At 39.8% G+C, this 16,208-nt stretch overlaps 1 protein-coding gene across 3 annotated transcripts in view; it reads left to right on the top strand.

Annotated features, from left to right (window-relative positions):
- Positions 1–16,208, top strand: part of LOC131227551 (vacuolar protein sorting-associated protein 54, chloroplastic) — a 143,932-nt gene that overhangs the window by 54,994 nt on the left and 72,730 nt on the right. For all 3 annotated transcript variants that reach the window (XM_058223352.1, XM_058223353.1, XM_058223354.1), the window contains exons 9-11: positions 5,857–6,028; positions 6,099–6,182; positions 6,288–6,682. In XM_058223352.1, coding sequence (XP_058079335.1) covers positions 5,857–6,028; positions 6,099–6,182; positions 6,288–6,682 — 651 coding nt within the window. The remainder of the gene's footprint in view (positions 1–5,856; positions 6,029–6,098; positions 6,183–6,287; positions 6,683–16,208) is intronic.

The following is a 16,208-nucleotide window of genomic DNA, read 5'->3' as shown; positions in this document are numbered from 1 at the left end:
AGATACTTCTCTAGCATGAAGCTCCCAAAGTAGAAAATCGTGGAGGGACATACGGGAAATGTAGAGTTTGTAACCCTTAAATATGAAGTCATCAATGATGATAAACCCGCAATTGTCTCTCGACTGACCATTACCCAGTGACGCATATTACTCTCCAAAATCTGGGCACACAAGATACTCTCCCTTCAGTTGATCAGACCTAGTCACTTCAACACTCATACTCTGAATTAGTGCCACTCAACGACTAAGTGCATCAATTGGTTTATTCTCGACCTCGGCTTTGTGTTTGAGAACGAAAGTGTATTTTTAAAGAAATTGAATCCATGGCATGTCTAGGGTTTAGTTTCTTTTGAGAATTGAGGTAACACACGGCCTCATGATCAGAGAATAAAACGAATTCTTGTAGTAATAAATAATGACGCAAACGGCGCAAGGATTGAACAAAAGCATGCAACTCTTTGTCATAAGTGGAATATCGTTGTTTAGCTTCATTTAGTTTCTCACTAAAATAAGTTATTAGATGTTCTACTTGGCTTAGTACTCCGCCTATATCAACACCCAATGCATCACACGCAACTTTAAAGACCTTGGAGAAGTTAAGAAGACTCATGACAGGAGCCTCTGTCATCTTAACTTTTATATTCTTGAAAGCCTCAGAGGTTGCTTTAGTCTATTGGAACTCCCATTTTCTAGTACAATCGGTGATGAGAGCCATAATGGAACTAAATCTTCTAATGAACCACCTATTGAAGGTAGCTAAGCTATTAAAGCTACGTACCTCATGAATGTTCCATGGTTTAGGCCAACTGACAATGGCTTTAAATTTCTCAGGATCCACAAACATTCCCTCAGACAACACAACAAATCCTAAGAAGGTAACTCTATCTGTCATGAATGAACATTTCTTAAGGTTGGCATATAGCTTTAGTCCTACGTATCCCGTATACTTGTCTCAAGTGGTTGAGATGTTGCTCCTTAGAGGTAGTATAGATGAGAATATGATTAAAGCATACCACTAGGAACTTCCCTATGAAAGGTCTCAACAGTTGGTTCATCACCCTCATAAATATGCTTAGAGCGTTGGTCAAGCCAAATGGCATGACTAACCACTCATAAAGCCAATCTTTCATTTTGAACCCCGTTTTCCACTAATCTCCTGGGCGTATACGGATTCGGTGATACCCACTCTTGAGATTAATCTTGGAAAATATGGTGGCACCTGCCATGTCTTGCATATCATCAAGACGCGGTATGGGAAACCGGTACTTGACCGTGATCTTATTAATGGCTCTACTGTCCACCCACATGCACCACGTGCCATCTTTCTTAGGCGTGAGAAAGGCGGGTATGACGCACGGGCTCATGCTTTCCTACATGAATCCTGTCCTCAGAAGCTTGTCAACTTGTTGCTTTAACTCCTCGTGCTATGTTGGATTCATTTAGTCATGCGAGAGATTAGGTAGAGTTGACCTCGGGACAAGATCAATGCATGTTGTATGTCCCGCATAGGTGGGAGTTCATTTGGGAGGTCATCAGGAAAAACATCCTTGAATTCCTCCATCATTGGAATCACTCCACGTGGCAACTCCACATCAACCCGGGGTGTAACTTCCCTAGTGACAAGGGGATACACTTCGGAATCAGTCTGTCTCTTTCTCAAATTCTTTTGCGTTTATAATATGCAGGGACTTGGACTGGGGTTTCTTCACATCCTTCTGATCACTCATGACATCTCCTTTCTTATCTGGGGCGCTCTTATGCGGGAGAGGGTTCAAGATAATCCTCTTGCCTTCATACAAAATGAACATGTATTCGTGCAATCGAATAGTGTTGCGTCCTTGTCATACAACCAAGGCCTACCCAAGATGATGTGACCGACATCCATAGGCACAACATCACATCGCATCGTGTCTTCGTAAGATCAAAACTGGATAGTGATAAGACACTGCTGGGACACAAGAATGGAAGATGCATCAACCCAGGCAACACAATATGGTTGGGGATGGGAAACGAGCGTTAAACCTAGCGGAGCCACTGTGCTTGTTGAGACTATGTTTGTACAATTGCCGCTATCTATTATCACTTTGCAGCTCGTGTCCTCACACTTGACATAAGTATGGAAGATAACAGTTCTACGCCAATCGTCAATCTCATTGACTTGGGCTATCACACATCTCTTTACTGCAATTGGCATGGTCCTAGTTTCCTCTACATCTTTGTCACTAGCACAAGTTGCATCGTGTTGATATACTTCTTCATAATCGCCCTGTTCATTTACCTGTTCTTCACATTCGGCAAGCATGAGGGTCTCGTTCCTCTCTTTCGAGGGACATTGATGTGTAAAATGACCGAACTCGTGGCAATTGAAGCACTGCACAGGCTCGCCTCCCCTAGGGTTGGTACTTGCCATCCCTTTTCCCTTAATATCTCTAGGGTTGGATTGAGATCTAGTATGGGACTTGGACTGACTCCCAATGCTAGACTTAGCTCCCTAGGGAGTAGTTTTAATATTCAAATCCCGAGAGTCGAATCGTCTCCGAAATTGCGGCTTGAGGTAGTGCTCGAGGTCTTGCACCACTTGGTACATTTGTTCCAGGGTGTCGACATCGTGAAAAAGTTCTCGTTGAATGTCAAATCGAAGGCCCGTTCTATAACGGGAGTGTAATCATTGGGTTCTACTCAATTTCACATCGCATCATGTATTCGTCAAATTTAGTGATGTATTCCGACACGATCATTGTTTCCTGGCGAAAGGACTACCATTGAACCGAGAGTTTTTGATGGTACGAGAGGGGGAGATACTTTTCCTTTAGAATTTCTTTCATTTATACTGAGTGCACGATCGAGATATCTCCAGACCTCACAATCTTTTGTTCCGTGTTGGTCCAAAATAATTTGGCCTAGTCATCTTGGCAAACCTCATACGACGGGCATTAGACATGCCACACCACTCAAAATAATACATGTCCGCCATTCAGTCAAGGAATGCCTTGGGGTCCAGGCGACCAAAACCAGGGGCTTCAACTTTCATGCTCTTCATGGCATGCGCATCTGGGTCATAACGCTCATGACTCTCCTCACGATGTTGTTGGACATGTGCTCCACCATGGCCAACACCTTGGCCTTGTCCACGCCCACGTTCTTCAACTTGTCTCCTGGCTTGAGATAGGACATCTTCCCCAGTGTCGGGGTTCGCCTAGAGAAGGCTTCTAGCTGATTGATGTGCGCATTGGTCGTGGTCAATTGAGTAGCGGTGGTCCTAGTGTGAGCCTCAACTATCTGTTCTAGATTCATGGTGGGATATGGACCAAAACCACACCCAGAATGAGTGGGCAGAAACTAGGGGTATCAAAATAACCTAGACCTGACACTCTTAAGTTAGGACGATTGAGTGCAATACTATGGGTTATGATGATATGGAATGCAAACTATATGTGAACAAAAGAAGCTAAAACCCCATAATGCGAAATTTTAGCCTAAATGCAACTCTAACTTAGATGCAACAACTATAGCCTATGCTAAACCTATGTTTCTCATACCAAATTTGATGCAGGACACATGCAAGTGACTAAATAATTAAGCGAGATTATCAACGATTTAATCTAAATAATCAAAATTCATAAACTACACTGAATCATTAGATATATCAAGAACCAAGCATGTAACTATGAGAAGTTCGGGCCACATATATATCAAACTATGTGATGCATGACCATTAAATACTAAAAGATGGGATCTTATGGATGTAGGAACACCCAAGTAGCATAGGAATTAGTTTAATTTCAAAAAGGGAAAGCTAATACTACCTAGGGTTTGTTCAATTAGGGCTTAGCTAACCTAGGGTTCATGGGATTTGGGGAAAAGTGTAATTAAGGCGTAGGTTGCGTAATTGGTAAAGGGATTTAAGGCTTCATGTCTTAATATAAGGGAAATGGGGGATTTGGATGGTTGGAAGTTTGGAATTTAGGGCCAATTAGGGAAGTTGGGAATCTAGGGTTTAGGTGATTTGGGAAAACTTGGATATTTGGGGATATATGGTTTAGGTTAGGATTAAGGTATGGGATTCAAGGGGGTTTTGATGTGGAAGCAAGAAGGAATCAAATGGACAAAGGGTGGGCCGTACGACTAGCTATAGGGGTTCACATGTGTGGTCGTACGGTCACACGTGTGCGTTATTTTGGCTAGGGTTTGAGGTTTCAAGGGTTGGTTTTATTCAGGAGGACGTAAAGAGGAAGTAATGAATGGATTTTGGTGGGTTTTGGGAAAATGGGAAGAAGAAAAGATGAAAACTTGGAAGAAATACCCCTTTGATGGAGAAAAAGGAACAATATGGAAGATAAGTGAAAGCCTCACACCTCTGTGGAATAGGAATGGCCTCTGACTAATCCTAATCTCCAAATCACATGGAGAATCATTGAAATCACATGGAGAAAGTAGAGAAACTTTGAAGTTTTTGAGAAGTAATAGCTTGGAGAGAGCTCCACATGCTCCCCCTCCTCCCTAGAAATTCGTTTTTTTTACAAAAAGATGCTCTTAGGAAAGATTATTATTATTATTATTTTTTTTAAAAACCCCCTTAATATCTAAAATATGTCCTTTAATGTATTAAACAAAAAAAAAAAACCATAAAATAAACTTCCTAAGAAAGTAAGAAATAAAAACTAAGACACCTAAGTCTTAAAGTGTCCACGATCGAGGCTGGCCATGATCAAAAGTAGGTAAATGGCCCAATATGCGTGTGCACTTGATCCAACGGTCCGGAATTCCACAATACGCAGCTCACATGCATCTTCACAGTGTGAGGTCTTCAAAGATGCATAGACCATGCATATGAGGTGTTCTACGATGGCTAGGGATGTGATCTGGACCCCACGGGTCCCATGTAACACTTGTCTAGCCACAAAGAGGGTTGTGTCACTATCCTTCTCCGCTGGTACACTTTGAATGTTCGGATGTCCTCATAAAAAATTGAGGGAACCAAGAGAAGAAAACCTCTGACAAGAAGTGGAGCAACGAGAACAAGACACCGTAGAACAATTAGAAGAGGCAGATTACAAAGAGAAAAGAATGGAAAAGAAGTAGACAACTATTGACCAAGGAAACGAAAGAAACAAGAAGCAGAGGAAGCAGAACAAGAAGAAGAAAACTGTAGCCGAGAAACAAAATAACATGAACATGGTACCAACTAATAAGAAGCTAAAAATGACAAGAAGAAGCATAGGGCAAAGGGAGGAAAACGTGTTAAGAGAAGTAGGACATGGAGAAGAAATGCAACGAAGGAAAAGAAATAATTGGCCAAAAAAAGGAGGAGGAGAGAAAATAAAAAGAAACTGTTAATGCGCTACAAGATGAGGTATTGGGCTTTGCAAAATGTCTTAGTGGATTGTTTCTTTGGACAATAGAAATAGAAAGATTAAACTTCAATTTAAATGTTGCTAGAATAGTACTTATGAAATTTCAGTTCTTTGTTCTTTCTTCAATACAAAATCTTGGTGATTGCCAGCCTGCTATTGACTGAACCAATGCTGAGGAATCCATCATCTGGTTGTTTTTCTTTCTGAAATTAAATATCTTTGTTTGTCACACATTGTTTGGCAAAGTTTCAATTAAAATTTCTGATGACATTTCTGTCTGCACCAGTGGATCATGGGCGTATGTTGATGATATTGTTTTCACTTTTTTTTTGTCATACTGGTTGATCATTATCATCACAATCAACATCATCATCATCATCATAGCGTTGTCTCAGTTCTAAGGGGTTTATATTTCTTAGTTATCCAGTTTTTGTGTCACATGCTTCTCTATTTATAGTGGACCAATTACTTTGACCCTTCTAATTGTGGTAACTATTGACAGTGCTGATGTATTGCGGGAAAACACAGAAGCTGTTTTTGCGGCTTGTGATACGGCTCATGGAAGATGGGCCAAGCTCCTTGGTGTTCGTGCTCTTCTTCATCCTAAGTTGAGACTACAAGAATTTTTAAGCATCTACAACATTACTCAAGATTTCATAACAGCTACAGAGAAGGTAATGCTTGCTCATGGTGGACCATTTTGATTGCCACGATTTCTATGCTAAAATATGGTAATTCTAACAGATTGGTGGAAGGTTGGGGTATAGCATACGGGGAACTCTGCAGTCACAATCCAAAGCATTTGTTGATTTTCAACATGAGTCTCGTGTAAGTTAGTTGTTTGATAATGCTTTATTTCGTTTATATAGTTAAAGTCCTGCTTGGTGTTACTATGCCAAGTTCTCTCTTTTTTTTTTTATTTTTTTTTTGCAGATGAACAAGATTAAGGCAGTTCTTGATCAAGAAACATGGGCTGCAGTAGATGTCCCAGATGAATTTCAGGCCATCACTGACTCATTTCTTTCTTCGGAAGCTTTGGTTCATGGCAATGGTGTAGATACTTATGGTGTTAATCTAGTCTCATGGAATGATGGTTCACTTGTGATTGATGGAGTACCATCTGAAGAACAGCCTCTTAGGCTGAATGATTCTGCTATGGCTGCAGACCATCCAAATCAAGTTATGTCAGAGGATGGGGACAATTCAGAAAATCTAATCAAAGCTTTAACTTCTTCAGTTCGAAAAGTTGATGGAAATACCAATGAGCAGGGGAGATCTACCTCTCAAGCTCTTGTGTTTAGAGGTGTCAGTTATCACATGGTAAACTGGTTAGTTATCTTTAAGCCTAGGAAACTCTTGATTGTTTTGTCATGTCTCCATTATTCAATCTTAGTTGATAAGTATTTTCTTTTGTAAGTATTTAAATATGACTGCTTGTTTAATAGTTGGCTGTTCTGAATTTTCGTCTATCAATAATGGGTGTTACTGATATTGTCCTTATCCTATCTACATTATTTATTTATTTGCTTCTAACTTGGTCGGAATGCAAGCCTTCTTCTGTTGCGATCCAACTGTCTAAAATTGATGATCAGGCCACAATCAATGTATTCAATGACATCTGAATATTGAAAGTAACAGCCAATGTATGGACATTCATCTGTTCAGATCTGATCTCGTTCCCTTATGAAACATCAGTCAAAGAGGTCACTATCACCCAGTGTTTGAAGTATCGGTATCGCTACAAGTTTTGCTGGCTAGGGATACCGAAACAATATCGATATCGCCAATAATATCGCTGATAACCGGAAATGCGGGGAAACATGGGAAAAACGATTAAATTTGCAGCGAAACTTCAGGAGAAGTTAAAATGTACATATTTGTATATTTATAAATAAAAAAATTGCAAAAAGAATGCATACATAACAAGTTTCCATTTAATGGGGCCTTAAAAGCATGTGCTGTTGTAAGAAATCAAGCCAACCATCCCATCCGGCCTATTTAACCATCCAACCTTCCATTCAAACATCTATTGATATTGCAAAATATCAACAACATATGATATTTCACCATGCAATCATCAACAATTGGAAAGGAAACGAAAGATTGTGGTCTCAATATTGCGCATGTTGCGATATGATATTATCAATATTATTTATAACAAATTGAACACTACATACAACCATGTGCCCATGACAAAAAAGTTGAAATAATTTTTTTTTTCTAATAAAATTTTTTTTGATGATATCAATTTCGTTGGTGATATTATTGAAATATCGCCGATACACTTATGATACAAGCATTACCTAAAATATTCATAGTTGAAAATAATGGCGATACATTAGCGATAGTGATGGGTTGACAATACAAGCGACACCTAGAATTTACATAGTTGAAAATATTGGCGATTATATTAGCGATATTGATACGTTGGTGATACTTAGCGATATATTGCTAATACCTGGATTTTCTGATACTACCAGCTTTATCAGTATCACTACTAGTGTTTTTGGTATCACTGAGCTAGAGATAAAGATAACATCGGAGATAATTCGAACACTGCTATTACCATAGGGGACGCCCACATTAATTTGGATAGCAATGCTTCTGTTTCACAGGGGCATACCATCATCATCATAACCCTAAAGTTGTGACCATTTCTAGCAATACATGGAATGTGTTAGTGCTGGGAACAGTCGAGAAAGAAGCTAGCGGCAAAGGAAATCATTAGAAAGAACAAGGTGCACGTGGTGAATATTCAGGAAAAAAAAGGGGGGGCTTCACAACAGCAGAGATCAACGAAATTGGGGGTGGGGGAATGCAATCTCTAGGATACAGATGTGCTATCAAAGATTGACTCATAGATGGAGGAATGGTTGCTATCCATTCTCTTTAGATTGGTGCATAAAAGAGTTGATTATTGCCCAATGTCAGTTTACGGCCCTAATCATTTGAGACAAGGACTGGGATTTTGGCTGGAACTGAACCAAATTCTAGGTAAATGGGGTGCTCCCTGGTGTTATTATTTTTTTTTTTTCAAAGATAGGGGTACTCCCTGGTGAATAGGAGGCTTTGTTCGTATTATCCGTATCATACATGTATCACTTGTTGGGGATACGGAAACATGTATCGATATCGCTGATACCCAGAATTCTATCCGTTGATTGAGAAACTTGAGGAAATGGTGGAATTTCTGAATTAAACTTCAAGAGATGCCAAAGACACATATTTGCATGTTTAGGAATTAAATAATTGCAAAAAAGATGCGTACATAATAAGTTTTTTAAATGGGGGTCTAAAAGCATGTAACACTGACTTAGGGAAGCATTAGAGAAGTATGGGGAAAATAGTGGAATTTTTCAATAATACTTGGGGAGATGCTAAAATACACATATTTTCATATTTAATAATCAAATAATACCGAAAAGACGAATATTTGCATATTTAGGAATCAAATAATAAGTTTTCCTTTAATGGGGCCAAAAAGCATGTATCATTGACTCAGGGAAACAAGGGAAAAATGGTGGATCCATCCATCCAACCATCTATGCACATATATATGTACAAACACACATGCATGATCCATCCATCTATGCATGCACGTGCACGTGCACACACGTACATCCATCCATCCACCCATCCAACCAACCATCCATGCATACACATCCATCCATCCATCCATGCTTGCATACATGTACACACGGACAAACATGCATTTCATCATACAACCATGCACCCATAATTGTTATTTTTATTTTGAAAGATCCCATAAAAAAATTTGGTGTGGACAATTTTTTAATAAACGGATTTTGGCGATATCGATGCATTAGCGCCATTATCGACCCGGCCTGGGTTTGGGCAAATGGCTAGCATCGTGGGTTTGCTTCTCATTGACGCGAGTTCAATTCTCCTCCCCGTGCTTTACTCGATGCACGAGGTTTACAGGTGATTGCGTGCATCCGTAGGGATTAGTCTCGCCTTAAAAAGGGACGTGGACAGTCTGTTGTCATAAAAAAAAATCAGCTCTATTAATGAAATATCGCCGATACATTGGTGATACAAGCGACACTTAGAATTTACTCAGTTGAAAATATTGGCAATCCATTAGCGATATCAATACATTAGCAATACAAGCGACACCTAGAATTTGCATAGTAAAAAATATTAGCAATACATTGGTGATATCGATACATTGGCAATACTTAGTGATATATTGCCGATACTTGGAATTTCTGATACTACCAGTGTTAGAGTTAGAGATACGGATAATATCGGGGATACTCCGAACAGTGATAGGAGGCAATTTTAATGTCATCAAATTTTTTCACGAGGAACGACGAGTATGCATAGCTTTGATGAATTTGTGAACAGGTGGGAGCTGGAATACCTACTACAAGTGACAAAATTCACTTGGGCAAATAATCAAAGCATGAGCAGGTTGGATACATTTATGGTAGATGGAAGGTGGGAGAGTCTATTTCCATAAGCTAATTAGAAGGCATTTCCAAGGCTTATCTCAGATCATAGGCCGGTGAGTTTGGATTCTAAATTGGCAATATGGGAGCCGAAACCATTCCATTTTGAAGACATGTGGTTGGATCATCTGCGGTGGAGAGCTGCAATAGAGTAGTGGTGGAAGGGCTTCAAGGTGTGGGGGTCAACAGGTGAAGGTTCACTATGGAGTTGAGACTTCTCATAGGACAGTTTAGTGAATGGAACAAGAGTGTTCGGAGATGTTAACGAATTCTGAGAAAAAATGTGTTGGAGATTTTTTTTGGGACTTTATCGACCGTTACGGAGCATAACGACCACTTTTTTTCTCTTTAAATCCATTTTTCTGCCCCCCTCCCTTGTTTTTTTTTTTCTTTTTTTTTTAATTATTTACTTTTCTCATTCCAAGAACTCTCTTAGATAATTTTACAATAGATTTCGACCACTCGTACTATAGTTTTTAATATTAAAATTGTAAATTGAAGTGATTTGAGCGAATAGAAGCTCCGATGGCCTTTTTAAAAAAAAAAATAATAATTGGAAAAGTATTATTTATGCAAATTTTCCTATTTCTAGTTTTAATACTTGATTGTGATGTGTAAACATTAAATACATATAATCATGTTCACAAATTCACTAGACAGCCCGATACAACACTCTTACCAAAGAGTGGACAGTTACACTAGCATAAACATGTTCAAAACAAAAAATGAATACATATTTGGAATGTTTACATTATTTCTTGATTTTCTAAATATTTTTTCAGAATTTTTCGAGCAAAAGAAAATTTTCAACCGTTACAGTGGTTGTAACAGTCGTTACACCCCCGCATCAGCCGTTATAGCCGACACCCATATCGGTAATAGTGGTGACCGTTACAGCTACCGTTTCCGATACGGAATACCTTTTGTTTTTTGTTTTTTGGTTTTTTTTTGTTTTAAAAGAGAAGGTGGGCAATTGCCACCAGAATTTCATTGCTGAAGGAGAATTTACAATCATTTGGGCGGGACCACGATGGACAAATTTTGGTAAGCAGTTTGTTGAAGATCATATCAAAAGTGCTACCAAAAGATTAATTAAAGTGATCAGCAGCTTAATTTCTTGAATGCAATCAGCACTCATCACCAGAAGATTTTTAGCAGGTGGCCAATTCATGGCTTACCAACTAATTATGAACATGTCAGGGAAAGGAAGAAAGGCTTTGTCTTAAACGTTGACTTGGAGAAAGCATAGGACTGTGTTAACTGGCGATTTGTGTACCATCTATTAGGAAGAATGGGAATTGAAAAGTGCTGGAGAAAGTGGATTAGTCGGTGCATTTCATCAGCGTGGTTCTCGGATATTATTGTGAAACTCCATTTTGGTTTTTTAGAAGTGCCAAGGGCATTTGTCAAGGAGATTCATTATCCCCATTGTTATTTACTGTAGTTGCAGAAGCATTAAGAAGAATTTTGGCACCGGCTGTTGACGTAAAAATAATAGAAGGGATGAGTATAAATGAAGCCAACGGAAAAATAATACAAGGGATGTCTATAAATGAAGAGTCATGTTAATATTCGCACTGCTTTTTCTGTAATGGGGATGTAATATCTGTTCAATTTTTTATTTTTTATTTTGTTTGTTTTTTTTATTTTTTTTATTTTTGGTGTATTCTTTGCTATCTTGTCAGTTGTCAAGCAGCCTCTTAATAAAATAAGCTCACTATGCTTCAAATAAATAAATAAATAAATGAAGTCAAAGTTACCCATATGCAATATGTGGATGATACATTGCTGCTTGGAGCTGATAAGGAAACAGAAGTGCAGGGATTTAATGACATTCTGCCATGCTTAGGAATTGTCTGGCCTTGGAGTCAACTTTTCTCAAAGCAGTATACCAGGAATAAACGTGAATGAGGAGATAAGAGGAATGAAGGACATAAGTGCGTCTTGGGACCAGATTCTGGGAAGGTGCAGATTGAAGTTGACAGCGAAGAAAGCGAATAGCCGATTGATAGGGGGAAGGAAAATGCTAACAAAAGCTGTGCTAGCATATTTTCAAATTCATCTCTTATGATAATTCAAAATTCAAATCTCCATCCAAAGTGGCAGCAAAGAGAGAGGAAATGCAGAAAAAAGTCCTTTGGAATAACTGGGAAGATAGCCATATATCCCATAGGGTGGTGTGTACAAAAGTCTGCAAGCCAATTCGGAAGGCGTTTTAGGTACAAGGACTTGACAAACACAAAAATTGGCTATTTTGGCTAAATGGTGGTGGAGGATTGGATCCAAGGAAGAGAAGTTTGGGGGCACGGATGGGACGTGAAAGCAGAATGTGGCAGGAAAGGATCTACACTATGGAGGGAAATTTCAAAACTGTATGAGAGATTCGCTGAACACATGAAGCTTACTGTGGGGGCAAGGAGACAAGCGGAGATTTTAGAGGGGCAAAGATTGTGGTGTGCCATTGAGCTTGTTGTACAGGCCGCTGTTTGAGAAGCTATGAAGAAGAGGAAGTAGTGAAGTATGTGCCAAGAAGGTGGCGTGGGCGTGGTTTGGGCCCTGTTTTTTAGTAGAGTGCGGAAGGATGACAAGATCCCAATGGTCCTTCGTTTGCTTTCAAAAGTAAGTGGATTCAAGTGTGGCACAGAGAGGGACAAGAGGGTATGGATGATAGACCGTAGTGAGAATTTCACAGTCAGATCTTGGTACAAGGCTGCCGGGAGCAGCTTATCATCAAGGGTAGATTGGGCCACAATGGTATAGGCAGGAGGAGCTCTGATGAAAGTAAATGTTCTTTGTTAGGAAGCATGCGGAAATAATATATTAACCGTTGATAAATGGCAAAAGGAGAAGGATTGAGATGCCAAGCAGATGTAAGCTGTGTAGAGAAGCAGGGGAAAGTTGCTCGCATCTAATGATTCATCGTAAGTATGCCTGGCAAGCGTGGGCAGTTATTTTCAGAATTTTTGGGGTATATTGTGTACTCTGGCGACATTGGGAGAGCTTTGTGCAGGTTATAAAGGAATCAAATGGTAGACTATGGGTAGGATAATGTGGTCACATGCATTAAAAGCGACACTAGGGTCTTTGTGGAGGAAGGGAGATGATCGCATATTCAATGGAAAGAGAGCTCTGTAGAGAGAGTACCGAACAGAATTCTCAGATTGATAGTGGAGTGGACTACACTTGATAGTCAGGTGAGGAGAATTCAGTGGTCTCAGTTCGTTGCCAGCTGGGATACAATTTCGAGGGGAAATGAATGACAATGACGTGGGGAAGGAAAGGATTGCAAAGCCTAGCAGGGATAGCGTGATTTTTTTGTTTATCACTATTGGTCGTTCGTTAATCCTCTGGTTTGTTGCGCCTTTGTATAGCTTGTTTTATTTTCTCTTGATGGGGATAGCATGATTTTTTGTAGTTTTTTGCTGGCCTAATAAAATCACCATTCATCAAAAAAAGAACTCTATACATGTATAAGAATGAAGTCATTAGATAAGAAAAGAAATATCACATGGAGATAAATAGTCCAGATTAAAGCACCACTAACAATATTCATAGTCCAAGGTTTTGAAGAGCATGAATTCTTGTAGCACTAGAAGTCTCAAGAAGCTTGCAGAAATGAAAGGTGAGCAATAGCCAATAGCAGTAATGGGCTGAGACTTCTATTCTATCATTGGTTAGCAATGACTAAAATGCCTGCATTTACTAAACCCCAAAGCATACCACAGAGCACTCAAATAATGTTCCCACAATTACATATCCTCCCACAAATCCAGGTCTAACATCTGTGTTGATTTTCACCCTTAAGACAATCTCAAACGGTGATTCACCTATAGATCTGTTTATTGTGTTGTTATATGCATACTCTTCCTGTGAACCAAATCCCACCATTACATGTGATCACCTGATAAACTCCTCAATAAATTCTCCAAACTCGTCTTCATAACCTTGGTCTCTCATCTGTTTGAGGATGATACACGCTTATTAAATTGGAACTGAGTTCCTATCTTGTGTCACCGAGTCCCTAAAAAATGGCTAAGAAACTTTGGAGTCATTGTCTGAAGTGATGTACATAGGCACCTTTTGCAGGCATACAACCTTTTTAAAAAATAGGTTAGCCACGTGGAAGCTTAGTTGCACAATCCTTGCTCCCAGTATGAATTGTGCTTGGGACCTAGCAGTCCCACGCTTGCTGCTTAGATATTTATACTAGCTAACATTTTGAAACAAAAGCTTCCCATAATGCTCCACATAATGCTTCATGTCCCACTTCTTTCGGGGCCAGAAGTAGGGCTCCTCAACCAATGCATTTGTCTTGGCTTGACTGAAATGCCCACTCAGTTCTTCTACATGCAACTTCATGACAATCTCCCTGAGAGATCCTTCTGGGACGCATAACAAAACTCCTTAGAATAAATACCCATCGTGTATTGCAAACAGAAAATCAGAAACTGCTAGTCCATCTTTGCAATCTTCTAATATAGGTGTAAGTACGGATCGCCACGGTATTGGTCTAGGATAAAATCAATGCCCATCATTATATCCATCAATGTGCCAAGTAGCAAGTTCTTCATGCTAAGATCATCCAACACTTTATTTTGAACTCTGGCTTTGTGCTTAGTACAGAACTGTACTCCTGTAGGAAGGACAACCACTTGGCATGTTGATGACTCAACTTTCTCTGGGAGTTGAGATCTCATAATGTGATGCAGGACATGATATAAATATGATCATACTGATATTTAACAGTTACAAAATTCCACATCCTACATACTATCAAATATTCAAAAAGGAGAATCTATGGGGGTCCAAGCCTACACAACTTTAGGGCTGGATCAAACAAAATTATAAGCCAAACAAGCCCAAAGGAGTGTAAAGTCATCCATTCTTGCAAAAGATTGTTCCTGACTCAAGAGATTCACTAAGTTTCAATTTGGGGGAAAATTTAGGGTTTGAAAATTGGGGATAATTGAGATTTGGGACTCATTATGGTTAGGGATTTGGATGAGGAGGTTTATTTAAACAAAAAGGAAGGAAATAGAGGGGAAGAGACCAGTTGGGATGAGTTGCGCATGCTGGACAACCAAGGGGCCCGGACGCACGTGCGTGGCATGTCTTTCGCACGTGTGTGGGACCCACAAAATCGAGAAACGCCTTGTGGGCTGGGATCAGCGAGGGATGGACAGGTCCCATACTAAGTTTCACGTCGATCTGATTCACGGTTTGCGCGTAGTACCCCGCCGAAGTTTCAGCCCCTCAGATGGGCCAAAATCTAAAAATCTGCTTATACTTTGCTGTAGGAGAAAACTTGGATGCGAAAAGAGGTGAATCTGATGATGGAAGGGGTGTTGAGGGAGATGGAATTGGTGCGTAAGAAGATGGAGATGGTTTGGAGTGAATGTGGCTTCACACCATAGTAGTCAACCCTTCAAGGAAGGGAGAGATTTGCACCAAATTCGATTCTTCAACCCAGAGAGAGAGAGAGAGAGAGAGAGAGAGAGAGAGAGAGAACGCAGGAATTTTTATTCATAAACATCATTGAGAATACCTACATGGGGTTGCTTTATTTATAAGAAAACCCTAAACTCAAAAAGGACGAAACTACCCTTGCGCCATGTGCGCGCACTAATACCAAAGCTAAAGCAAATAAAATAACTAATCTAAACAATCAAAGCTGTTCATGATATTTCTAATAACAAAAATAGTCAAAACTCAAAATCCTAGATCATTTAGAGTAGTGGCCCATGATCATAAGATCCGATGGTAGAATCTATGTGATGATCGGGTCCACTCCAATACTCCATAATGCATCCCTCTAATTATGAGGCTCTCCAAAGATGTCGTCGTCAATCCAAATCGAAGGTGAGACCCACCTCCTCCTTGAATATGTGCGTAGAGGGGGCATGCGCATGATGTCCCCATCATAATGCCTCATAGTCTGTATTAGGTGACTCAAATCACGACGCCAATACTTCAGTGCCCAGACAATCATGTAGAACTGTACATCATATATAGAATACCCAGCCATTGCATCATATCAATGCCCACATGTGATGCATCACAATCAACCTTGAAGACTTTATTTTGGTCTAGACTCTAGTAGTTTGAGCCCTTCACAAATGGCCACATGTGTCTACTTCCAAATTCAGGCCATCTGTTATCCAGATCATAACCAAAAGCATCCCACAACAGGCCATCATCCTCATGAATCCATCCACGCTGCTGTTCACATCCTAACAGGACGCCCTCTAGATCCGGACCATTCATCAGATCTGAAGTTACATATGACCAATCTAATGGTGCAAATTCAGATCTGAGGGCTAGAAAAACCGTTGAGGTCTGCCATGGTTTTGGATTGTATTATCGCCTCTTAACTGCCTATGTT

The sequence above is a fragment of the Magnolia sinica genome, chromosome 15, assembly GCF_029962835.1.
Source record: "Magnolia sinica isolate HGM2019 chromosome 15, MsV1, whole genome shotgun sequence".
In the NCBI taxonomy this organism is placed as follows: domain Eukaryota; kingdom Viridiplantae; phylum Streptophyta; class Magnoliopsida; order Magnoliales; family Magnoliaceae; genus Magnolia; species Magnolia sinica.
The sequence above is the reverse complement of the archived record's forward strand: the minus strand, read 5'-3'. Positions and strand labels throughout refer to the sequence as shown.